We start from the raw sequence: 26,691 nt of genomic DNA, 5'->3' as shown, positions 1-26,691 counted from the left end.
GTTACCCAGGACTCCTAATGCATAGCTGCTTTCTTCCTCAAAAAAGTAGCACCACCCTTGTTCTCAGGTTGTATGTGGTATTACAACTCTGTTCTATTAAATTCTATTTTAAAGAGGAACTATCTGCAGGTTAGACGGATTTAACCTGTGCTTGGGGCACCGATCATCATCCTTGTTTACGCCGTCTAACCCAGGGATGGGGAACCTTTGGCCCCCCAGCTGCTGTAAAACTACAATTCCCATCATGCCTGGACAGCCAAAGCTAAAGCTTTGGCTGTCCAGGCATGATGGGAATTGTAGTTTTGCATCAGCTGGAGGACCAAAGGTTCCCCATCAATGATCTAACCTGCTGATAGTTTCCCCTTTAATGGAACTGGATGCAATACCATACCCAATCTGAGGACGAGTGGCGCTTTTTCTACGACAAAATCAGCTATTATTTTTCCTAATCTTGGATAACCCCTTCAATTTATGAACAATACAGCAAATAAACATTAAAAACAACAATTAAAAAGGTAAACCTATAAAAGTCATACTAAGAAAAATCTTTATTGAGAAAATGTACAGTTTTCTTTTTAATAAATTAGTGATATGGGTAGAAACGTTTGCTGTGATATAATAAAAAAAAAAAAAAATTCTGCATCAGGCACTTATACAACATCCGAATAGGTTACAGAAATCTTATGGAATCAAATCGGCGCAGATAAATTATTGCTTGGAGAATAAATCCCAGACGATTTCAATATGCATTTTTTTTTTTTTTTTAGAATAGCTTGAGTATGTAAAGGAAAGAAAATCATGGGTTTTTTTGTGTCCTCTACAACAAGCTTAAAAAAATAAATTAAGAAATTTTTAAATCGTCATCTTTATAAATAAAAAGAAAACAAAAAGAAGAAATTTCCCCAGACGCCTCCGGTGTGTGAAGTGGTGTGGAAGGTCATGGGAAGGAGCCGCTCTCTCCCCCTTCACCAGCAGCAGTACTTTACACTTTCTACGGGTCTCTCCAGGATTAGGCCGATTCTGTTGGATGTAATTTTTCTAAAAGAGAGGATGGCTTCTGGGGTCAGATGCAGGTTGTTGGAAATGTCGAGAACGCGTAGGGAGTGCAAGTTGGCTAAAACGACCAGCAAATCTTCGGTCAACCTGGTATTACTGAGAAAGAACAGGGAAAAACAAACAAAAAAGAGTTAAATTAAAATGGCCACCATCACAAAAAAAAAAAACGAAGTAAAAAAAAAAATAAAAATTCTTGGTAAATTAGAAAGAATTGCTAGAAGTTTTAATCAGTCAGGATCTGAGCATTGAGACCCCAACCTATTAAAAATCCTCATTTAATCTGCTGTGTGTCATGTGACCAAGATGGACTCAAAATGTAAATCTATGAGACCATCTCATCCACACAGACGCACAGTTCTCCTCGCTTGCTCTACTGATAGGTCTAGACAGTTGGACTCTAGTCTCTAGTGCAGTGTTCTCAAATCTGTAGTTCTCCATTGATTGCAAAACCACAACTCCCGGCGTTCCCTGACAACTTAAAGGAGAAGTCCGGTGAAATTTTTATTAAAGTATTGTATTGCCCCCAAAAGTTATACAAATCCCTAATATACACTTATTTCGGGAAATGCTTATAAAGGGCTTTTTTCCCTGCACTTACTACTGCATCAAGGCGTCACTTCCTGGATAACATGGTGATGTCACTTCCTGGATAACATGGTGATGTCACGCTCCGACTCCCAGAGCTGTGCGGGCTGTGGCTGCTGGAGAGGATGATGGCAGGGGGACAATGAGGGACACAGGACACTGGAGGGACACTGAGCATCCCTCTGCCATCATCCTCTCCAGCAGCCACAGCCCGCACAGCTCTGGGAGTTGAGTCGTGACATCACCATGTTATCCAGGAAGTGACATCCCCATGTTATCCAGGAAGTGACGTCACCATGTTATCCAGGAAGTGAAGCCTTGATGCAGTAGTTTGTGCAGGGAAAAAAAAGCACTTTATAAGCATTTCCCGAAATTAGTGTATATTGGAGATTTGTATAACTTCGCAGGACTACTCCATGGCATGCAGTTCTGCGATTGCTGGTTAACCCTGTGCTAGTGAATGCAGCAGTTTTGTGTTTGTAGTGTACAGCCATCACTCTATTTACTGCTATGGGGGCTGATGGAGATCACCGTCAGTCCCTTAGCTGCATATGATATAGACCATCCCCACTGAAAAGACATGCACACTCAGCCAACATGTATGAAGAGGTTGGTAGGAATAGCTGTTGGTAGAATAAGAAGCTCAGAACACTATGGGGGAGATTTATCAAACATGGTGTAAAGTGAGACTGGCTCAGTTGCCCCTAGCAACCAATCAGATTCCACCTTTCATTTTCCAAAGAGTCTGTGAGTAATAAAAGGTCACTAAGCAATATTCACAGGGCCATTGTATTACCTGAGGTAGAGGTTTTGTAGATGCGGAAATAACCGTGGAAACTTTTTCACCATGTCTTCTTCGTATCCATGCGAAAAGCTCAGGTTCAGGCACTTCAGTTGGGCGGCACTCCGGGAGACCCAGCTGAGTGTCGCGTTGGAAATTTTAGTCCCTACTAAGCTCAATTTTTCTAACTTAGAACATATCGGACTCATAAATGGCACAAACGGCGCGGCCCCTGGCAAACAAAAAAAGACGACATGAGTCTGGAGAACGTAACAAACAAAAATGGCGTCAGAAGTGCAGGGCGAAAAAATATAAAATAAAAATATCAAATTAAAGAAATTGTTTACATTTACATGACCACCATAGACCTACTATATGTGAATGGAGCAACATGAGGGACTCGGATAAATAAAAAATTAAACAAAAAAAAAACAAAAAAAATGTTCTCTGTGGTATGCTGACATGCACCCAAATAAAAATATTTAAAAAAAAAAAAAAAAACACTGTCCCGCACCTGATAGCAAAGAGGGAGAGCTCTGCCACTGGGACTACTTTCCCCTTGTCAAGGCTTAACAGTCACTGAGGTTCCAGGTAAAATCTAGTTCTCACCCCATGGAGGAGGTAACAGAAGGTTCCAACCCTGGAGGCACAGGGAGGACACGAGAAGACAAAGTGGGGTGAAAGGAAGAGAAGTGACAGGGAAATGAGGAAATTAACGCTTTTTTTTTTTTTTTACGAAAAAGGCGAGACTTGTTACATAGGAACTGGGAAGTAGTAGAAGGAGACTTACATTCGACGCGGAGCTCGGTGAGGTCGGGCAGTTTTAGTAGGAGGGTCTCGATGAATTCCTCGTGCTGGAGACACTTGTAGTGCCGGAGACACACGCTCTTCAGGGTGGACAGCTGATCGAAGGCGTTGTTGGATAGACTGGCGCAGCCGGAATTTATCAGTTCTAGTTTGTGAAGCTGTAATCGGGATATACACGGTAGTTCTGGAATAAAACGGAAAAAAAAAAAATCAGCGAAGGCGCTACACGTCACGTAAATCACCAAGATCACTTTGATGTGCTGGATAGGAGATGCTGCAGGCCATGAAAGCACGTCTAAGCCATACAAGCTGCTCATAGTAGCTCAAGTAACATGCGGCCTAGACTTGTGTTGAAAAACGGCTCATGGACATGTCAAAGAAATGGCCCTAACACTGGTTTCATGGCCAAATCAATGTAGCACTGAGCTGTTAGTGTCCCTGGAACACTAGAGGGGTCTAGATACTGTACATTATGCCACCCCACATGAGAATTCCACGAGTAGGACATGTGTGATAACTAGAGATGAGCGAACCGGGCTCGAGTCCATCCAAACCCGAACGTTCGGTATTTGATTAGCTGGGGCTGCTGAACTTGGATAAAGCTCTAAGGTTGTCTGGAAAACATGGATACAGCCAATGACTATATCCATGTTTTCCACATAGCCTTAGGGCTTTATCCAAGTTCAGCAGCCACCGCTAATCAAATGCCGAACGATTGGGTTCGGATGGACTCTAGCATGCTTGAGGTTCGCTCATCTCTAGTGATAAGTCCTTTTACATGACCTAATCATCGGCCGTCCACGGTGACCTTAGAACAGGGGTAAGGAACCTTGGCTCTCCATCCGTCATGTCAGGAGTTGTAGTTTTGCAACAGCTGCAGAGCCAAGGTTCCTTATCCCTGTCGTAGAAGACACAAATAATTGTGCAAATAATCGAGCTGGCCCAAACAAACGATCACTATATTGTTCGTGCAGCTATTTCAATGCACACAGGGAGATGTCCGCCCAATAGTCATAAATTTTACAGTTCGCATATAAAATGCTATCAGCCGAGGAGCAGGCTTTTATTCCCCCCTTCCTAGCTCATTCATGACACTTTTAGGAATTTTTAACATTCATTGCCAATAATTGTAAAAGGACTTTGCTAAAAGGGCTCTGTTGTAGATTGTTTTTTTTTTTTGTCTGGTTAAATTCCAGTAAAATGACAGACCCAATGAGCGTTGTCAGTATCTGTCATGCAGTCAATCCGCTGGCTATGGTTTTTTTTTCGCCTCTTGCTCCCAGAAGCAGATGAAGAGAAAAGCAAACAGACTCCACACAGATGTGGACATTTTCCCCACTACACCAGCCTATATGATCAATAGAGTTAACCCTTTGAGGACCAAACCCAAAATGACCCAGTGGGCTGCACACATATTCATTTTTGTGTTTTCGTTTTTCCCTTCTAAGAGCTCCAGCACTTTCAGTTTTCTATCTACAGGGCCATGTTGGGGATGTTTTTTTACAGCAGTAGTTGTACTTTGTAATGGCGGCTTTCATTCTACCATAACATGTATGAGGGAATCCCAAATATATTATTTATGAAAATATAAATTGGTGAAATCGTAAAAAAGAATGCAATATGGTAACGTTTGGGGGGTTCCTGTGTCTACGTAATGCACTATATGGTAAAAGCCACATGATACCATTATTCTATAGGTCAGTCCGAACACAACCATATGCAGGTTACACAGATTCTCTGTTATATATTTTTTTTTATTAAATCCTTTTTTTTTTTTTGCAATTAATTATTAATAAAACGGGCCTATTGTGACACTTATGACGGTTTTACATATAATGTAACAAAAAAAAAAAACTGCAATCCTGGTGTTTTTTTTCCCTTTTCGTTTACGCCGTTCGGGATGACGATTCTTATATTTTAATAGTTTGGACAACTACGCACGCTACAGTATATGTTTATTTATTTTTATATGCTTTATTTATATAATTGGAAAGGGGGGGGTGGTTTTAAAGGGGTAGTGCGGCGCTAAAAAATTATTCACAGAACACCACACATTACAAAGTTATACAATTTTGTAATGTATGTTATGTCTGTGAATCGCCCCCTTCCCCGTGTCCCCGCACCCCCGCACGTGTACCCGGAAGTGTGTGGTGCATTATACATACCTGATCAGTGTCGAGCCCGTCCGCCATCTTGTGCCAAACGTCATCTTCGGACGGACGGCCGAATTGCTGCCGCCATCCCCCCTCCGCCACGTCATCAGCCGCGGAGGGGGGGCGGGCGGCCTTCCGAAGATGACGTTTGGCACAAGATGGCGAACAGGCTCGACACGGATCAGGTAATGTATAATGCACCACACACTTCCGGGTACACGTGCGGGGGTGGGGGGACACGGGGAAGGGGGCAATTCACAGACATAACATACATTACAAAGTTGTATAACTTTGTAATGTGTGGTGTTCTGTGAATAATTTTTTAGCGCTGCACTACCCCTTTAAGTTTTATTGGGGAGGGCCTTGGGGTATTTTAAAAAACATTTTTTCTTTTTACACACTTTAAGTCCCCCTGGGGGACTATTACCTGCAATACTAAGGGTCCATTTACACAGAAAGATTATCTGCCAAAGATTTGAAGCCAAAGCCAGGAACAGACTATAAACAGAGATCAGGTCATAAAGGAGAGACCGAGATTTCTCCTCTTTTCAAATCCATTCCTGGCTTTGGCTTCAAATCTTTGGCAGATAATCTGTGTAAATGGACCCTTAGATTGCATACACTGATTATTGCTATGCCATAGGCAGAGCATTGATCAGTGTTATAGGCGCTCTGCAGATTGAGCCTGCCTAAGGCTGACTCAATCAGCAGATCTCTGGTCGGACTAAACGAAGGAAGGTGAGAGACCTCCGGCGGCCCGTTAAAACGTTCGGGACTCCCACAGTCACACTGCAGGGGTCCCGATCGGTAGGTGACAGAAGATGCTTCTGTCACCTACACTTAAATGCTGCGATTGCGGCGTTTAAGCGGTTAATGGCAGGCTGCAGCGTGATTGCTGCAGCCTGTCATTAATGGTAAGGGCCCAGCTGCTCACTGCACCTCCACCTCCACCTGCTACAAAGCATGATCCGCTCTGTAGCAGGATAAACACCCAGGACATACAGTTACGCCCAGGGTCGTCTAGCGACAGGCGGCCAAGGTGTAACTGTACATCCAGGGTTGTCTAGGGGTTAAAGAGGTAGTTCACCAAGAAAAAAAAAAATTCTTTCAAATCAACTGGTGCCACAAAGCACCAGAGATTTGTAATTTACTCTTATTATTTATTTATTTATAAAGCGCCCTTAATTCCAGAGCGCTATACAATAGATAGGGGGAATAAACAGAAACAATACAAGATCTAAACAGGTTACATAAAGGCAAATGGCAGACTGGTACATGGTGGAAGAGGACCCTGCCCGCGAGGGCTTACAATCTATTAAAACATCTCCAGTCTTCCAGTACTTATCAGATGCTGCATGTCCTGCAGGAAGTGGTGGATTCTTTCCAGTCTGGCACAGTGCTCTCTGCTGCCACCTCTGTCCATGTCAGGAACTGTCCAGAGGTGGCAGCAGAGAGCACTGTGTCAGACTGGAAAGAATACACCGCTTTCAGTATTTAATAGGTCTCAGTTTTTTTAAATTAAAGTAAATTACTAAAAAATTTTTTTTTTTGTGAACTGCCCCTTTAAGAATGAGGAAGTAGGTTCAGCAACAAAGATGTTCTCCAATCCAAACGTCTTTATTGCATGAAATCAACTGACTTGTTTCCGGTATACTTAACCCTTAACCATGGTTAAGAGTACCTGAAACGCATTGGTTGTGACATATGCATCGTGTTTACATGTAATAAAGACATTTGGATAGGAAAACATCTTGTTGCTGAACCTACTCCCTGATTCTTCTGTCCGCTCCTACCACGTGGGGAGTTCGAACCCAAGTGGATCCCATCTGGAGTGGTGGACTGTTTCCTCCATTTTGATATACAGAGTTCTTCCTATACCCAAACAAGAATAGATCAATGAATCAGTGCTGGTGGGGGCAGGGAGAAGCCACTGGGACATCCCCATACATATTAGATCAGGGGTAGGGAGCTTTGGCTGTCCAGGCATGATGGGAGTTGTAGTTTTGCAACAGCTGAAGAGCCAAGGTTCCCTCCCGCTGCATTAGATAGATCTATGACAGGTAGGACCACCTAGATTTTAGCTTTATTTCACTCACCTTCTGCCGTAGCCACAAAGTTATCGGGAACGTTAAAGCACAAAGACAGCTTCCACTTATTCATGTTTCCGACCGCGAGGGAAAGTTCCCGTAGTTTTGGCAGCCTGAATAAGATATACTGGAGAGCCCTCTCGGGCACCGTGCCGTCCTTCGAATGTAACGAAAGAGAATGCAAGTTCTGCAGCAAGACGATGCTGGTTAATGGAAGGACCCCTGAGAAGGACACCCTGCACAGAGACAGGTGCGTCAGCTGCTGGAAGAGGGCGATCTCCGAGAAGATGTCGTGATCGGTCACGTTGGAGCAGTCTGTTAAATGGAGCTGCTGGAGGTTAACAAGCGGCCTCAGTCCCTGAAGGATCTCCCCTTTCAGGCAGGAGTCCATGGTGACACTGGTCAGATCCGGCAAGGAGCTGGTCATCTTCTTGAACTGTTTCAGCGTCACCCTGGTCACCTCCACCGAAGAGATTTTCCTGCTCTGCAGAGTGTCCCAGAACCGCGCATTAAAAATCCCTATGCTCTTGAAGACTATGGTGCTGTTTTTCCATAGGGAGTGATGGTCGACGAGCGTCCGTAGATAGGAGCACGTGGCCCGCACGTTGGCCTTTTCTGTGGGAGACAGGTACTTAAATATGTGCAGGAGGACTTCCTGCGGTAACTGCAGAAACTGGATGGCCGGCATCTTTGCAGCATAGAAATCTTCTAGGATCAGATCTGCATCGTAGGATAAAAGAAAATCTATCATGAAGAGAGCAGAACCTTGCAGGAATGTAACAATATCCAATCTGATACTCCCATAAATCTGCTGAACAGCGCCATATACCTAGTTGTGGCTGTGGCTGGTACTGCAGCCACCGTCCCATTAACTTGAACAGACTGAGTTGTGACATGCAGAACCAAACACACAAGGTAAACAATGAAGGGGCCCTGCTGATCCTGGTGCTTAGTTCTGACCCAAATGCCCTCTATATATCGGGGGGAATCTGTAAGGATGGCAAATAACCTTGTTACAATTGCAGACGTTTTTGGAAACAAGTAGTTATGGTATGCACAGCCTTTAAAGGAGAACTCCAGCGATCCCATAAAAATAAAAATGCACAAAGAGCATATATTTATTTATAAAGCACCCTTAATATATAGGTGCCCTCACCGATCCCCCACTCATTGTTTGACACCTTTCCCATTTGTCTACACTGCTCCAAAGTTTACAAATGATCACAGTTTTACATTATGGCACCCAGCTGGGAAACTACATCTCCCAGCATGCATTGCACCTCAGAACCAACTGCTGGGTACCTGCCCCTGTCTTGCAGTATCCACCTACCACTTGCTCAATCTGCTGCCGCTTTGCAGAGTATACACAGTATTTTTCCTTCTGTCTATATGTTCATCTACATAGACTGGAGAGCAATGAGAGAGATGAAACAAGTGTCTCCTTTTCCCTATACTACTCAGGAGAGGCTGTTTCTCCGCCCTAGGCCAGGTGCTCACTTGATTGGTGTGATGTCAGCAGTGGGCGGGGCTACAGATGAGGCATTACAGCTTGTCTGGAAAAAGAAGAGACAGATCACGTGATCTCTGTCTCAGAAGGGAGGGGGAGGTCGACAGAGTGGAGCAGGAAGTGACTTTTCCTCTAACACAGAGATGGGTAACCTTCAGCGGTTGCAAAACTACAGTTCCCATCATGCCTGGACAGCCAAAGCTTTAGCTTTGGCTGTCCAGGCATGATGGGAACTGTAGTTTTGCAACCGCTGAAGGTTACCCATCCTGGCTTTAGTGTGTATACACATAATACAATAATCCTTATATACTCTTATACATCATACCTGGATACAGCTCCGGTCTGTGTGTGTCAATGGCGTAGATCCCTCATTGTGTATCCAGAATCAGGGGGACTATGCAGGAAACCTGGTAGAGAAGCAGAACATATTACCATGAGAAGCAATGCATTTTATATATATATATATATATATATATATATATATATATATATATATATATATATATATATATATAATGCGTGTGTAAGTGATGCCCACCCCATGTATATATAGCGCACCTTGTGGACAGGCCTGTCTACAGCTGCAGGGATCTGTCACACCATCACAACACACAGTGTCGCCTCCATTAACATATGCACTGATCACCCGGCTTCAAGGGACACTCACAATCCGCCCGAACCGGGTGATAACCGGCTCTTCCGGGTGCCTGCAGCCCAGGACAGCTGCTCTTTCCTTCTTTTGAAGCGGGGAAGAGTATTACCCTTCTGCTTCCTCACACAGAGATGGGGGAGGACAGCAACAAGGCGGCGGACATTTTTGTTAAGGGTAAAACAGACACTTGATAGAGGCCATATCAGGGATATACAGCGGCACGGAGGCTTTACCGACAGGGGTAAAGACTATAGGAGGAGGAGACGTTTACCGTTGATGTCTGTCGATTTACCGGTTGAAGGTAAAGCGGATATCCAGTGTGTTTTGCCCTCATCCAAGATGGCTGCCGGATGTTATGCGGCGCCAAAGGTCGCGATGACGTGTTTCCGGTTACGGCCTCCTTGCGTCTCGGTTGGCTGTGTCGTAGTGCTGCGGCTGGCCAATCTAAGTGAAGTAAAAGTAAGCTTGAACTGGGTGATAACGGCTGTGGGACGGGAGCTGGCGCCAACGGTGAGTGAGGGGACACTGAGGGTGGGTATGTCAGCGCAGCTGCTGCAGAACCTCTTGTTATCGTGTACTGCTCCTTACAGGGCTAATAAAAGCCTGTAAACCATTGTGTATTAGTTATACGTGTGTGTGTAAAGCTGGGTGACCGGCAGAACTACAACTCCCAGCATTCCCCTGCTTGCTGATGTGTTTAGCCTATAGAGCATTGCTTTCCAGCTGTTGCAAAACTACAACTCCCAGCATCCTTTGCAGCATTTGGCTTCTCCCTACAGCCCCTTACCTGAGACCTATGATATGTTTATGTCTCCTTCTATGTGACAGGATTGGTTGCCTTCCAGCTGTTGCAAAACTACAACTCCCATCATGCCTGGACAGCTAATGTGTGGTGAAATTGAAAAAAAAAAAAACGTATCTTGTTTATTTAGTGGATATGTGTTTTTGCACCGTTCGCCCTGGGGTAAAACTGACTTGTTATACATGTTCCTCAAGTCGTTACGATTAAAACGATATATAACATGTATAACTTTTATATTATCTGATGGCCTGTAAAAAATACAAACCATTGTTAACAAATATACGTTCCTTAAAATCGCTCCATTCCCAGGCTTATAGCGCTTTTATCCTTTGGTCTATGGCGCTGTGTCAGGTGTCATTTTTTGCGCCATGACATGTTCTTTCTATCGGTACCTTGATTGCGCATATACGACTTTTTGATCGCTTTTTTATAACAATTTTTCTGGATTTGATGCGACCAAAAAATGCGCAGTTTTGCACTTTGGGATTTTTTTGCGCTGACGCCGTTTACCGTGCGAGATCAGGAATGTGATAAATTATTAGTTTGGGCGATTACGCACGCGGCGATAGCAAACATGTTTGTTTATTTTTATTTATAACATGGGAAAAGGGGGGTGATTCAAACTTTTATTAGCGGAGGGGGCTTTTTTTTTCTCTTTACTAATAATATATATTTTTTTATTTTACACATATACTAGAAGCCCCCCTGGGGTTAGGGTTATTCCCCCTGGGGTTAGGGTTATTCCCCATGGGCGATTTCTAGTATAAGCACCCTGATCTCTCATTGAGATTTATGCTATATAGTTATAAAGCATAGATCAATGAGATAGGCACTCGATTGCTTTCGGCTGCTGCAGCCAAAAGCATTCGAGTGCCGAATCGCGATCAGCGACACGGGGGGGGGGGGGGGGGGGGGGGGGGGGGGGGGGGTGATCTCCGTCACTATACCACCACCGATCAGGCTACATAAGTAATCAGATTCGGCTGTCAACTTTGACAGCTGCACCTGATTACTTTATTAGCGGGCACGGCGATCGGGCCGTGCCCGCTAATAGCTGCGGTCCCAGGCTACATGCCGCACCCAGGACTGCGGCGGTTCAGAGCAGGGTCGCTGCGTGGCCCCCCCTCTGAACTCCCTCTGTCTTTAAGGGGTTAAAGTGTCACTGTGGGTTAAATTTTTTTTTTACAGAAATCAATAGTATAGGCGATTTTAAAAAAACTTTGTAATTGGGTTTATTGTCTTCATGTTTCTCTTATGGAGAAGGGAGGGGTGGAGGGAGATGAGGCCCCAAAACAGATCAACAAAGAGTTAATTTACAGCTACATCACGGGCTATCTCCTCTGAAGTCAGCACTGACCTCTGAATAGAGGCTTTCACACAGGTCCCACTGTGTAATCCTTTGTTCTCTGCTGCTAACTAATCTCCCCCCCCCCCCTCTCCATAGGTTACACAGGGCTCCACTGATGTAAAAGAGACGAGATTTCCTGATAATGAGCAGTGGATGAGAGAGAGGAGGGAGGGGGGGCTGGGGAAAGTCTTTTTGAATGCAGATAGTGGCATATTTGCCTAATAAACCCAATTACAAAGTTTCTTAAAATTGCCTGGACAATTAATTTCTTCCAAAATAAAAAATAAAACTTTAAAGTCTGAGACGATCCTCCCTGGGTGTCTGGATCCAATCTTGGCAGAACTTTACCGGGATTGTATTCCGCTTTTTTAAGCACCCAGGGTGGGGTGGCAAAAAGCGGCATGGACCTTAAAAGCAGCCGGCTGATAAGCAGATTGCTGAGCTAATTAAGCGAATTGCTTCGTTTATACTGTAAATTCGCTCCTCTCCAGTTGCGGAGAAGCTACAGCTAATGTTTTGACCGTTCGGGCATAATGGGAGTTGTAGTTTTGCAACAGACAAGTTTTACGCCTGTGCACCGTATAATGGAATGTCTGCGCACACTCATGCCTTCTTCCTTTTCTTCCTCCAGGATAACACGGAGAGGTAAAGTCTTCCTGACAATGGAAACTTTACCCAGAAAAATGTAAAATAACAGCAGAAAGAATGTTTTTAAAGACTAACCCCTCGGGATCCTCCGACAGCCGCCACCTGCAGTCCATTCCTGTGGAATTTATCAGCCCCGATAATTTGACACCAGTAAAAAACCTGAAGATGATGATAAGACCTCGGGGATATCACTACCAGTCCACCCTGATCCGTGATGGCGCAGAGCCTCTGAACTTTCCTAATTTTAGCATCATCCAGTCTCATCAGGGGAACATGGCCTCCAGGATGATGATGGCCGGCGGACCGATGAGCTCCAGCGCATCCACCTCCTCCACAGACAGCAGCGTTCTCAGGGTCCCCAGACGCTTCCTACAGGCCTTACCGCCTGTTCATTTACCTGATAGGTTAGTGAACAGCGCAATCCTGATGAAGAACAGCGAAGACGGAGCCTATAATCCAGCGCCAGAATCCAACCACATCATGAAAGGTAAGACCGCAACTAACCACGATTCTATAAAGCCAACTTGGCTCTGCTATGTCAGGACTAGTCACTTCTATCTTCGCTTCATAGGAGTACATGACTTTATTACAACCTCATTTGTATTTCTGGGATGTATTTGTATTTGATTAGCGGTGGCTGCTGAACATGGATAAAGCTCTAAGGTTGTCTGGAAACCATTGATACAGCCAATGACTATATCCATGTTTTCCACATAGCCTTAGGGCTTTATCCAAGTTCAGCAGCCACCGCTAATCAAATGCCGAAAGTTCCGGTTCGGATGGACTCAAGCGTGCTCCAGGTTCTATCATCTCTAGTTAATACCAAATATGTTTGTACTTTTTTTTTTTTTAAGTGGGACAATGAACAATTGATTGATTGCTTATAGGGACTGATGTAATACTATAGTATTCCATTGATCCATCAGATTGGCACTAGCAATAGAGCTATAGTGCAAGCCATGGGCTGCCACAACAATGGATGCCCCCCCCCCCCTCTTTTGGTTTTGTCACAGTGCACCCCCACTAAACTAAAGGGGTACTCCGGCGCTGATAAAAAAAAAAACAACAATCAATCATATGCATAGTTTTCCCACTTACCATCTCTCCTGAGTCTGTCTCAGTTTGAATTTCACGATGTTTGCAGGTCCCTGAAGCTCCATTTGGTGACTTCATTTTTTCTTTACTTTCTTGTTTGGGCTTTCCCATGATGCACTTTGCCTCCTGTGATGTCTAACTGACTCTGTAAAACTGTTAGATGGCTTACATGTTGTTCAGCCAATCAGAGCTGAGCAACCTGAGTCATCTGACAAAGGGAGGCTGGTCTAACAGGGCTTAGACCCGCCTCCATCTTGATGATGTCATTGTCACAAAATGGCTGCCACAGAGCAGCCTGGGGTCAACAGTCATTAGATAAGAATGAGTTTACTTAACTTCCTGGTGGGGGGTTGAGGGAGGAAAAGATAGGGAATGGGGGCAGATAGGTATTTGAAGCATATTACAAAGTTCCCCTTAACCTGTCCTCTGATCTGTTTTTATATGCATTGTAAAAGCTGATCATGTTATAGAGCATAATTTCCAGGATTAAACTGGACAATCCCTGAGCATATGTTCTGGTATGATATATAGATGTCATTAAGGGGGTCCTCCTGCCTCTAAACTGTCATTACAGTTAAAAAAAAAAAAAAAACTTTTAAAGGGGTAGTTCACTCAATGTTTTCCCCCAAAATCAGCTGGTGCCAGAGATTAGCAATTTACTTCTATTACAAAATCTCAAGTCTTCCATTACTTATCAGTAGCTGTATGTCCTGCGGGAAGTAGTATTTTTTCCTGTCTGAAGATCAGGAGAGGCTTTCTATTAGGATTTGCTCCTGCTCTGGACAGTTCATGGACAGAGGCCACTGTGTCAGAATACACCACTTTGTGCAGGACATACAGCAGCTGATAAATACTTGAAGACTCTAGATTTTCTAATAGAAGTAAATAATAAATATTTTGATTTTAAAGATTTTTTTTTTGTGAACTACCCCTTTATTAAGTCATATACACGCTTCAAAAGGTTTGGTCAGTTAAGGTCCGGGTGTTGAGACACCCAGTGATTTCTGGAATGATTAGGAGAGCAGCCATAGCGGGGTCCCAAATCAGCCGCTGACTGGATGAGTGGATCTCTGACGTCACAACTTGGGTCCCTGTTCAGACCAGGAAGCGGCCGGGGACCGGAGCGGCAGGTTGCGGCCACCAGTGCTGAAGAGGGGGAGGTAGGAGCACTTTATTTCTTTAATCCATCCCAGCACTTGATAAAAAATGGGTCTGGCCGGACTTCTCCGCACCCAAACAGACGAGGGGGGCTGTCTGGAAGTGGCCATGTTTTGTGCACAGGAAGAAGCATACTATACTTTAAGGGTGTTTATCCCTGAATTAGAAGACATACATGTCTGATTGTAGTGTCTGAATATGCGTCATCGGTCATCGATCTGTTTGTTGCCCTCAGGTATTTCAGAATCAAGAAAGACCACTTATAATGTTCTTCCTAATAGAGATGCCGGGTCGAGCTCCTCAGGTAAGCTCTCTTGTCAGTCTTTCTAACCCATTAAACTTTTGTCATACACAGTTATAGCGAATGTTGTAAAATCTTGTGTACACAGTTCCAATGCAGAGCTATGTGTTTCCATGGTTACAGACTGCAAACAAACCCTGTGTAGTCTGATCTGTCTGCCATATCCGCTTCTATCTGTCTCCATGTTTTAGCTGATGTGAGGTTTTTTTAACTGGTTCTTAGAGGGACAAAAGGAGCCTCTGTGCGTGGCGACAATTGCCGAAGAGTTTTTAATTAACCGCGACTCGCCAGAATCATTTATTATTGAGTCTTATGCAGGAAGCGAAGACGATGATCTCTTATTCGAGGAAATCAATGAAGGAAAAGCTACTGAGGACAACTCACAGCCGCCCAACACAAAGACAAACTTTGTGGATCACTTTAAAGAACTCTGTCAATTCATGAATGATACAAAGCTGCTGAACGTACCCTCTGAACAGGCGCCACTTTTTCCAGCAGCGCCTCTCAGCCCACCAGCGGATGACCAACCCATAGAGGAGGTATCAGCTAACAGTGATGTACAATAATATCCCTTTAATCCAGTAAATGATTTTGCAGACTATTATAGGCTTGTCAAGTCTAGTTGAGGTATTCCTATCACACAAAGTGACATCAGTGATTTTAAATTTTTATTTTTTATTTTTTTGCAGAAATCATTAGTACAGCCAGTTTTAAGAAACTTTGTAATTGGGTTTGTTACCCAAAAAAATTATTTTTATTATGAAAAAGCAGTTTAAAGCTCTCCCCCCTGTCTTCATGGTTTTCTATGGAGAGGGGAGGGGAAGAGGGAGATGAGGCACCAAAACAGGACAACAAAGAGTTAATTTACAGCTACATCACCGGGATATCTCCTCTGAAGTCAGCACTGACCTCTCTGACCTCTGAATATCGGTTTTTACACAGGTCCCGCTGTGTAATCCTTTGTTCTCTGCTGTCTGCTGGTGACTAATCTCCCTCCTTTCCCCTCCGGTCTCCATAGGTTACACAGGGCTTGACTGATGTAAAAGACTGGAGATTTCCTGATAATGAGCAGTGGATGAGAGAGAAGAGGGAAGGGGGGGACCTGGGGAAAGTCTTTTTGAATGCAGATAATGTCATATTTGCCTAATAAACCCAATTACAAAGTTTCTTAAAATCGCCTGTACTATTGATTTCTGCAAATCCCCTACCAGGTCCCCAGAATGACACCCTGACTCCTTAAAAGGGAACTCTGGCAAAAGGTGTCCCGTCCCGTCCCCCACCCAAAAAAAAAATCAACTAGTATCAGAAAGTTATAATAATGTGTAATTTACCTCTATTTAAAAATCTCAGATCTTCCAGTACTTATCAGCTGCTGTGTGTCCTGCAGGAAGTGGTGTGTTCTTTCCAATCTGACACAGTGCTCTCTGCTGCCACCTCTGTCCATGTCAGGAACTGTCCAGAGCAGCAGCAAATCACCATAGAAAACCTCTCCTGCTCTGGACAGTTCCTGACATAGACAGAGGTGGCAGCAGAGAGCACTGTGCCAGACTGGAAAGAATACACCACTTCCTGCAAGACATACAGCAGCTGATAAGTACTGGAATTTTAATTGCAACTTATGTTTTTACACTTGTGTTAACTAGTTACATAGTTAATATGGTTGAAAAAAGACACATGTCCATCAAGTTCAACCAAGGAGGGGATGGATACAGGGAAGGGGGAGGGATGATACAGGGAAGGGGGAGGGATGTCTTGAGCTTCTATGCATCTCCATAGTAACAGACTACAAACAAACCCAGTGTAGTCTGTTCCTGCAGTCATATTGTCTTCGAAATGTCCCATGCTTATTGCTAACCTTCTGTACCTTCACCCACCTTTATCCCCCTCTCTGATCCTAGAATAAGATCTTCCTCACAGAATGGCTTGTGAAAGGTGTGGAGCACAGAGGAATATGTGTAGAGGGAAAGCGCCTGTAAGTATCTCTTATATGGTATTGGCCACCAATCTGTACATACTATTTTTGTAGCATTATTCTTTTGGGGTGTTAAAAGCTGCACCTTCACACTATAGCGGGATCCCCTTCATAACAGGACTATAATGTTTACACACCAATTGCTAGTAATTGTATCTAAATTTTCTTCATTGTAGCTTTATCTTCTTTAGGATGCGTTCACACCTACAGGATCTGCAGCAGATTTGATGCTGTGTTCAGTTATTTAAATGAAATCTGCTGCAGAAAATCAGCTGCAGATCCTGTAGGTGTGAACGCACCATTAATATATTTTGTTTTCATTGCTATTTTATGCAGGGACATGGACGACACCTTCTGGCACAGTAACATCATTGAGCAACGAATCCAGTGTGATAAATTAAAAACCGTATCGGGTCGAGTGTACGAACTAATAGGAACGGCAGATACGCGCACGATGACTGAAGTGGGTATGTACATAGGGACTAAGTAAAGCAGAAATTGTGTGGAGTAAGAGCCCGGACTTATACTGTTTGTCTTGTAAGGGTATCCGTCATGGCTGACAAAGAAGTTTCTGGAAGGGTTTCCAGAGGACTGGAAGAGCTACATCAGATATTTCTGCGAGTTATCGGACAGGTTAGTGGATTGCTGGTGATTCTTGTGCTGCTGTATCGGAGCCCTGGATCCATTTGTTATGATGGCTGCCTTACTTGGGTCTGCTGCAGACTTCATTGGTTAGCATAATACTGTATAGTATGTGAACTTGTGCAGTGAAGCCGGCGGCTTCGGCCCTCAAGATCCGGCCAAGGACTAAATAATGATGCAATATTATCTTACTATAATACAGGAACGGAGCACGAACGGTCAAATCTGTACAGACTGCTCAGCCGCAGGACATCAGGAATCGTACAAAGGATGAAGGAACAAGCAGGAACCAGGCTGCCGTGGTCTCTGATACTGACAGTGACCGAGGACCTCCGAAGAAGGTGGAACGCAGAAAACCAGAACGTGGAACAGGCAACGAACCGAAACCAACCTATAGCCAACATACCCATGTCACCAAAGTGAGAGAGGAGCGTATTTCATCAGACAGCACGCAGATTAGCGGTACGTCCTGCGTTCTTTCTTCAAAATATTTCCCAAAAAGACTTTGCAGTATTGTGGCTGATCAATAGACGTGAGCGAATTTCCCAAAATTGGTTTTGGGTCTGGAGTCGTTGAATCAGCCATTAGATTCAGTTCAGACCAAGTAAAGTTAATCAGAGTTGAAAGTGCTGCGACTGTACTGAAAAGTCGTGCGTGACACTCTGAGATTGCGTAGGACTGTGTTCAGCTGTATCCAAGTTCTTAAAGAGTCGTTAAGTTTTTTTTTTTGTTTGCAGAAATCAATGGTACAGGCGATTTTAAGAAACTTTGTAATTGGGTTTATTAGGCAAATATGCCATTATCCGCATTAAAAAAAAGCCTTTTCCCAGGTCCCCCCCCCCCCCCCCTCCTCTCTCATTCACTGCTCGGAATCAGGAAATCTCAACTGTTTTACATCAGTCGGGCCCTGTTTGTGCTATGGAGAGGGGAGGAGCGAGATTAGTTGGCAGCAGAGAACAAAGGATTACACAGCGCTATTCAGAGGTCAGAGGGGTCAGTGGTGACTGTCAAAGGGGATAGCCGGTGATGTTGCTGTAAATTAACGCTTTGTTGTCCTGTTTTGGTGCCTCATTTCCCTCTCTCCATAGGAAAACCATGAAGACGAGGGAAGACGTTTCTTAAAATCACCTGCACTATACTGTACTTGATTTCTGGAAAAAAAAAATTAACAACAGTGACACTTTAACCTCTTAAGGACGCATGACGTACCCGTACGTCATGCGCCCGCAAGAGGTGTTCAGAGCGGGGCCGCGCGGCGAGCCCGCTCTGAACCGCCGCGTTCTCGGGTGCCGCTTGTAGCCCAGGACCGCGGGTATTAGCGGGCACAGTCCGATCGCCGTGCCCGCTAATACAGTAATCAGATGCAGCTGTCAAAGATGACAGCTGCATCCAATTACCGGACGCAGCACTTCCCTGGTGTCTAGTGGCGGAGATTGCTCCTCCGGGATGTTGTCCCGGAGGACCGATCTCCGTGACTGGTGCCGGCCGGGGTCTCCGCTAAAATGGCGCTGATCCCGACTCAGCACTTGGATGCTTTCGGCTGCAGCAGCCGAAAGCCTAGAGTAGTGTCGGACTGTCACAAATGTACAACGTTTCACCTGTCCAGTAATCGTTAATAAATAATTTAGATAAGAAAAAACCCTTTAAGGCTATGTTCACACAAGTACGTGTTCTCAGTTCTTACTGAGCCACAACCAGTGTGGGGGGAGCTTCATTTTGGGCATGATGTTCAATGCCATGTGAACTTTCCCTTAGGGCCAAGTGACAGTATTGATCACCAAGGTTTATCTAATATACTTTGTCGCCCCCTACATGAAATAATAATGCATTGCTATACGAAGCTTGTTGTCGTACACATTGGTCCCTGTTTCCAATGGGCCTCTTGGTCTGTTTTACAGAGACCTCTTGTGTGTCCACGACAAGCCGCAGCGGTCGTCAGATAAAGCCTGTCCTCAAGTTTTGGTGCGGGGAACGGTTATCAGTCGACATTAGGATGAGTACGACAATAGTCAAAACGGGAAATGACATGTTGACGCAAACAAAAGTGAGTACCGGATGCAACATATAACCAGATTTCTACAGCTTATAAAACATTAGACAGACATGGCCCCTGTCTTCTAGAAACAGCGCCACTCTTGTCCTTTGGGTGTGGGTTCTGCAGTTCAGTTCCATTGAAGTAGATAGAGCTGAATTGTAATACCTCACACAATCGGGGGGGGTTGCCGTCTGTTCTTCTAAGGGATTTTAAGCCCCCGGGAACAGTACAAAATTGCTCTTTTCTTGTGCCTGTTATTGGGGTACACAGCACCAGTATGATGTATTAAAGCAGTCCCAGAGGGTGGGGAAAAAAGAACACTATACCCATGCAACCTGCCTAACCTGCGGCAGCCTGCAGAACCTTACAGCCCAGACTGGCATCGGAGGAAGTTGAGAGATGGAACTGGTAGAACTTGGAAAAAGTGTGAACCGAAGCCGACCTGGGATACTGAGGCCTGGTGGGGAACATGCCCTAGAGGCCCCCACTGCCCGGGCAGAATAAGTATTGACCCAAAAGGAAGAAGCCGTGCCACGGACACTGTAGGCCTTGGAGATAGCTGCTTTAATCCAATGCCCATTGGTGGTTTTGGAGAGAGCGAGCCCTTTGCATGGTTCCACCACAAGAACGAACAAGGAATCAGAGCTGTGATGGCCCGAACAAGGTCCACACAATGTCCTCATTAATATGGAACGCAGAGACTACCTTTGGCAAGAAGGAAGGCAGGGGGGCGCAAAGGGTCACCCCCTCAGTAATCTCGCATATGGTTGGGGTACCAGCATCCTTCCTCAGGGAACAGACAACACGGGACAGGTGATCGGCGCAGGGGAAGCCAGCTTGAGTGCGCCCTTAGAGGGATGCTATGTCTGGTGTTGCTGGCCATGCCAACGGTCCCCCTGACAACCTAGGAAAAATAAAGTAATGCATGGGCACCTGTGTCGTCCTACTACAGACACTAAATATAAACTGAGTTAGGCTGGTGTCTGTAGGAGGGGTATAGTCTGCCAGGCGGAGTCACCCCTTTCTGCATAGTGTCGCTTCCTAGTGGCAGCAGCCTATATCCACTGGTGCTGTGTCCCCCAATGACAGGGATGAGAATCCCTGCTGTCCTCCAGCATTGCAGTAGTAGGCTCTGTAGTCTTAAACGTATTTTTTATTGATGTTAATGTTCTTTTCTTTTCAATCAAGGAAACTGTTACCAGGCAAAAGAGCTCTAGAACGAGCAAAAGCTCAAATGCGAGTACACCACCAAAGAACCCTTCTCCTGATAAAAGAGCACCAGTAGGTAAGTGAAAAGAAAATCTCTCCTTGTTTGTTTGTCTATGTAACAACACAACTGTAAGAACACTGATAGCTTGAAGATGTTACTGGGGAAAATAATAAATAGTGACTGTTTATAGCATTTCATTTGCATGTGGCAATGTACGGCCATTGGCCATGGCTAGCATGCATAGTTGTACTTGCTTGCAGCAGTCGCAACTTAGTACACGCCTCAGTCACTAGGCCTGCTGCCTTACGCTGTAAACATAAAGAAAGAAAATAATAAATTCCATAAAATCCCTCCTCCCTAAAGGCCTGAAATAGACCAGATCTTGAAGGGTTAAATGGGTACTTCTAGGCTGTATATATGTTTTCCTGGCAGCCCTATGGTGGCATCACAGTTCTGCAGCTGCAGAGAATCAAACGGTGAGTGCTTGGGTTCAAATAACATTGCCAAACCCGAACATTTTGACATATCCGCTAAACACTATTAGGGACAGCCTGTTGACAAGGGTAATGGTAATACTTGATTAGCACACTTCCAGGAGGAGTAACAGAGGAACAGCATAGTGTAGCTTTCTAGCAAAGACACTTCAACATAACCCAACTTGGCATGCTTCTTCCTTTTATTAAATCATTCAGTCTCTTAGTTGTGGGATGAATGTAACGTTTTCTTACCCCACTCGTCACTTTTTTTTTATCTTTTTTTAGTTTCTCACCAATTAAATGTATTGAATAAGACATTCGAGACTACAGACGTGAGGCATCTTGGATTAAACAAAGCAAAGGGAAAGAACATCAAATCCCTTGTGAAGTCTGCTCAAGTGATGCTCACCCCCATGCACACCAGACAGGATCTGAAATCGAAGTGTTTACAAAATAAACTTCATTACAATGATCTAACAGAGACTTCTGTGGAAAGCATCACGTTTGACTGTGAACCGGACACTGAGAAACGCGAGGACAGGGTTCCCAGCGGAAAAGACACATTGTCAGATGAGAGCAACGATGGCGACTTCATCGCAGAGAAGACGTTTTCTATAGAACGGCCTCAAGTAGTTCTCACCCCCATGCATACCAAGCAGGATTTAAAATCTAAGTGCCTACAAAATGAAGTTCATTACCATGATCTGACGGAGACCTCTACAGAAACTAGCGTGTTCACAGCCAAACTAAATACAGAGAAAGGCAAGAGCAGGATTCCCAAAAAGACATGTACAGATTCAGATGAGAGCGACAATGAAAATGTCATCACATCGTTCTCTTTTATAAATGAGAAAACTTTTGTCCTGGAAAGAAAAGTTTTAGAAACTACCAGTAGTGATTCTCAAACAAACTCTAAAAAAGCAAAGCCACTTATCTCCGCCTCACATAAAGGGCAACGTTCTCATTCTACACAATGTCAGAAAGCTCTTTCAGCCTCATCGGATTCAGATGAATCAGATGAAGGTGTTGGAAAAAACTATAAGGAAAGGACCAGAAATCAGAAGAGGTCACATCTCCCAGCTGCAAGTAAGAGACAGTTTTCTCGTCGTTCACAAGTGCCCAGTGATTCAGAAGAAGCCCACAATTCAAACGAAGAACATGTTATTAGGAAAGATACTAAGAAACTTAATAGTAAGGGCAGCAAACTTACAGTTTCAAACAAATCAGATTGCGCAGAATCTCAGGATTCTGAGAGGGAAAATCTTTCAAGGAAGAATTCTGAAAAAATGCAGAGAAGCACCCTTAATAAGCGAACACATCCTGAAAGAGATTCTGAGAGGGAAGAGTCTTCTGAAAAGGAATTGTGTATCATGACTAGTCCAAAGAATAGCCAAAGTGAATTATCAGAGTCTCAACATTCAGAAGATGACATTGTCTTACGAAGAGTAGCAAGCGCTACGATGGGAGAAAATGTTCTCAAACATTCTCCAGGAAGAAGAAAGCAGCCGCCACGAGTGAGCAAACGTATAGTTGATGTCAAAGAGTCTGACGGTGCTAAGGAGAAGCCAGATAAAAGAAGGAAATCGAAGGAACTGGATGACTCATGGAAAGATAGTACAGTCTGTATAAGTTCCCTAGGTCGCAGAAATCAGCCTCCTCGATCCAAACGACCACAAAAGATTGTTGAGTCTTCAGATTTGGAGGATGAGCCATACTTAAGCAATGACAACAGGCGACCCATGCACTCCCACAAAACCAAAAACAGCCCATCTAGTATAGAAGACTATGTGGATTCAGAAGAAGAGCTTGTTCCAAGAAAAAACTTAGCTCAACAGCCCAATCCTCTAAAGAAGCAAGAACCGCCAGTTCGCTTGATGCAAAAGCAGAGAGACTTGGTGGAATCTCAAGATTCAGAAGAGGAGGAGCCAAGATTAAGAAAGAACTCCAGACATAAACAAAAGCAGGGCAGGTTGATAAAATCTCAAGGTCCAGAAGAGGAACAAAGATCAAAGAAGGATTCTACAACAGCACCTCATAGTCAGAAGAAACCAAAACCACCATCTCAAGTGGCACTGGCACCGATTGTATTGGTGGAATCTCAGGATTCAGAAGAGGAGGAGCCAATATTAAGAATAAACTCCAGACGAGCAGCAAATACACAAAAGAAAAAAATGCAGATCCGCTCAGAGGAATCTCAAGATTCAGAAAAGGATACAAGATCAAGGGAGGATTCTACAACAGCAGCAAATAGTCAGATAAAACCAAAAACACCATCTCAGTGGGCACAAAAACAGACTGGACCTATGAAATCTCAAGATTCAGAAGAGGAACCAAGATTAAGAAAGAGCACTAAGACTGCAGGTAATACTAACAACAAACAAAAACCACCATCTCAACCAGCACAAAAACAGCCTGGATCAGTGGAATCTCAGGATTCAGAAGAGGAGGAGCCAATATTAAGAATAAACTCCAGACGAGCAGCAAATACACAAAAGAAAAAAATGCAGATCCGCTCAGAGGAATCTCAAGATTCAGAAAAGGATACAAGATCAAGGGATGGTTTTACAACAGCAGCAAATGGTCAGATAAAACCAAAACCACCATCTCACTGGGCACAAAAACAGACTGGACCTGTGAAATCTCAAGATTCAGAAGAGGAGGAACCAAGATTAAGAGAGAGCACTAAGACTGCAAGTAATAATAAGAACAAACAAAAACCACCATCTCAACCAGCACAAAAACAGGCTGGATCAGTGGAATCTCACGATTCAGAAGAGGTGGAGCCAAGATTAAGAGAGAACAACAGACTAGAAGCGAATATACAACATAAACAAAAGCAGGTCAGCTTGATAGAATCTCAAGATCCAGAGGAGGAACCAAGATCAAAGAAGGATTCTACAACATCACCTCATAGTCAGAAGAAACCAAAACCACCATCTCAACCACCACAAAAACAGTTTGTATTGGTGGAATCTCAGGATTCAGAAGAGGAGTCAATAATAAGAATAGGCTCCAGACGAGCATCTAATACTCATAAGAAACTAATGCAGATTGGTTCTGCAGGACCTCAAGGTTCAGAAGAGGAACAAAGATCAAGGGCGGATTCTACAACAGCAGCGAATAGTCAGATAAAACCAAAATCACCATCTCAAACGGCAAAAAAACAAACTGGATTGGAAGAATCTAAAAATTCCGAAGAGGAGCCAATATTAAGAATAAACTCCAGACGAGCAGCTAATACTAAGAACAAAAAAAAAACGCCACCACATATGGCACAGAAACAGACTAGATCGGTGGAATCTGAAGATTCAGAACGGGAACTCTGGTCGAAGAAGAACTCTAGGCCTGCAGCTAAGAAACAGAAAACACCATCTCATCCTGCACAGAAACAGATTGGATCGGTGGAATCTGAAGATTCAGAATGGGAGCCCATATTAAAAAAGAACTCTAGGCCCGCAGCTAAGAAACAGAAAACACCATCTCATCTTGCACAGAAACAGATTGGATCGGTGGAATCTGAAGATTCAGAATGGGAGCCCATATTAAAAAAGAACTCTAGGCCTGCAGCTAAGAAACAGAAAACACCATCTCATCCTGCACAGAAACAGATTGGATCAGTGGAATCTGAAGATTCAGAATGGGAGCCCATATTAAAAAAGAATTCTAGGCCCGCAGCTAAGAAAGAGAAAACACCATCTCATCCTGCACAGAAACAGATTGGTTCGGTGGAATCTCAAGATTCGGAAGACAACGTCCTCTCAAGAAAGGTTTCCAGTCATCGGGTCAGCAAGCAGAAGAAAAAAGCCCTTAGTAAACCTGCTCCGAAAGGAAGACCACCCAGTCGCTCTGCCAAACCGAAAACTGGCCTAACAGGATCTACAGATGTAGAGAGGGAAGCCTCATCAGGAAAAGACTCTAGGCAAACCAGTGGTGGGAAAAAGCAAGCACCGTCTGATGCTACCATGTCAAGAAGAAAGGGGGTGTCTTCTCCTGACCAGGAACTACAGACAAATAATAAAGGGGAAGATAATATGGGAAATACGACAAGTCCTCAAAACAAGTCGAGTCTGACAAAAACTAAAAAGCAGACATTGTTCACTACGGACTTTGATAGTGATCCATCCCCTGAGGAGGATGACGAGGATGACTCATGGAGGCAACTGAGTGTGCATCGGGCTCCGAAAAGAGCCATTGTAGCCACTCCTGGTCCAGCTAGAAGGCACTTCCATTCAGCGACCTCCCGGGAAGGGTTAGCAAAGTCTGGACAGAAGAGTGAAAGACCACAAGGAAAATCTACAAGTCCTCAGAAAAAGCAGAGAGAGATTAGACCCAATGCAGAATCTGAAGGGAGCGATGAAGAAACTAATCAGTACAAAACTCCAGCAGACAAGAGGAAAGCCAAGGCGGGCAACAAAGAAAATGGCTCTGTAAATAAAGCTGAATCCCAAGGCGAACGACGGCAACATCCGCAGAAGATCGGCTCTGCTGGGAGATCATCGGAGAGGCGGGTGCCCCTCGATCCGTTTACAGCAATGAATCTAGAAGAGGAATGGACCGAGAAAGAAGTGCAGAGACTTTACAAGTAAGTAATAATGTTCTGTATATTTGTATTAGCGATATGACATTTGTAGGGTCTCCCGGGGAGACGTACCACCCTAGTGAGCAAAATGGCTGCATGTGATCTGCAAACATGCGCTGATTCAGATGGGGAAACGTTTGTGAACGTGCCCTTACCAACCAGATGGGATATATTTGACGTATGTGCACGATTTTTCCATGCCGCCTCTACCGCTAATGTAGTGCACGGGTCCTCGTCTAGTCACATGGCATATACGTATCACCAGAGGAGAAAGTGGATCCAGAAAAATCTTTAAAGAGGATGTACCATCAGGTACATCCTCTTTAATATGACACGTGGACAGAACGTCGCTGCCACGTCGAAGCCGGTGCCGCGGTCCATTTTTTAAACCGCAGCCCGGTCCCCATGTACGGCGCTGTTCTATCCACGGGTACCGGGCCAGGGCTGAAGCACAGGAGGCAGCCTGGCCTCCTCCCCTCCATGACGCGACTCCTTTTAGAATGAAGCCGCATCATGGAGGGGGGGGCACCTCCCACTGGGGGCGGGCTGTACACGGGTACCGGGCCAGGGTTGAAGCACAGGAGGCAGCCTGGCCTCCTCCCCTCCCTCCCCTCTATGACGCGACTCCTTTTAGAATCAAGCCGCATCATGGAGGGGGGGGGTTCCTCCCACTGGGGGCAGGCGGTACACGGGAACCGGGCACTGGCTTACCCGTGATGGCGCTGTTCTGTCCACGGGTCATATTAAAGAGGATGTACCTGATGGTACATCCTCTTTACTGCTTTATTCCATTCAAA

The 26,691-nt window shown here is 44.5% G+C and overlaps 3 protein-coding genes across 9 annotated transcripts in view; 1 reads left to right on the top strand and 2 right to left on the bottom strand.

Annotated features, from left to right (window-relative positions):
• Nucleotides 1-530: 530 nt before the first annotated feature.
• Nucleotides 531-10,167, bottom strand: LOC138770263 (uncharacterized). Of its 4 annotated transcripts, XM_069949209.1 has the most exons (7): nucleotides 9,535-9,891; nucleotides 9,302-9,383; nucleotides 8,800-9,022; nucleotides 7,479-8,189; nucleotides 3,213-3,413; nucleotides 2,438-2,654; nucleotides 531-1,152 (listed from the first exon to the last, which is right to left on the bottom strand). In XM_069949209.1, exons 4-7 carry the CDS (start codon nucleotides 8,155-8,157, stop codon nucleotides 966-968), a joined length of 1,284 nt encoding a protein of 427 aa, XP_069805310.1. In that variant the 5' UTR covers nucleotides 8,158-8,189; nucleotides 8,800-9,022; nucleotides 9,302-9,383; nucleotides 9,535-9,891; the 3' UTR covers nucleotides 531-965. The 4 variants fall into 4 exon arrangements, with proteins under 4 accessions (XP_069805310.1, XP_069805311.1, XP_069805309.1 ...); XM_069949210.1 differs by lacking the exons at nucleotides 8,800-9,022; nucleotides 9,535-9,891 and adding an exon at nucleotides 9,900-10,167; XM_069949208.1 differs by lacking the exon at nucleotides 8,800-9,022.
• MIS18BP1 (MIS18 binding protein 1) lies at nucleotides 10,027-25,916 on the top strand. Of its 4 annotated transcripts, none has more exons than XM_069949207.1 (11): nucleotides 10,027-10,138; nucleotides 12,410-12,913; nucleotides 14,915-14,983; nucleotides 15,299-15,519; nucleotides 16,879-16,952; nucleotides 17,289-17,419; nucleotides 17,495-17,585; nucleotides 17,797-18,056; nucleotides 19,493-19,638; nucleotides 20,818-20,914; nucleotides 21,601-25,916. In XM_069949207.1, the coding sequence occupies exons 2-11, from the start codon at nucleotides 12,484-12,486 to the stop codon at nucleotides 25,899-25,901; spliced, it is 5,820 nt and encodes a 1,939-aa protein (XP_069805308.1). In that variant the 5' UTR covers nucleotides 10,027-10,138; nucleotides 12,410-12,483; the 3' UTR covers nucleotides 25,902-25,916. The 4 variants fall into 4 exon arrangements, with proteins under 4 accessions (XP_069805308.1, XP_069805304.1, XP_069805307.1 ...); XM_069949203.1 differs by having other exon boundaries at nucleotides 15,203-15,519; XM_069949206.1 differs by lacking the exon at nucleotides 10,027-10,138 and adding an exon at nucleotides 10,140-10,159 and having other exon boundaries at nucleotides 15,203-15,519.
• A 624-nt stretch (nucleotides 25,917-26,540) lies between these two features.
• FANCM (FA complementation group M) overlaps nucleotides 26,541-26,691 on the bottom strand; it is a 65,859-nt gene continuing 65,708 nt past the window's right edge. The window contains exon 23 of the mRNA XM_069949696.1: nucleotides 26,541-26,621. Coding sequence (XP_069805797.1) covers nucleotides 26,541-26,621 — 81 coding nt within the window. The remainder of the gene's footprint in view (nucleotides 26,622-26,691) is intronic.

Source organism: Dendropsophus ebraccatus, chromosome 13, assembly GCF_027789765.1.
Source record: "Dendropsophus ebraccatus isolate aDenEbr1 chromosome 13, aDenEbr1.pat, whole genome shotgun sequence".
Lineage (NCBI taxonomy): Eukaryota > Metazoa > Chordata > Amphibia > Anura > Hylidae > Dendropsophus > Dendropsophus ebraccatus.
This window is presented reverse-complemented; position numbering and strand designations above follow the sequence as displayed.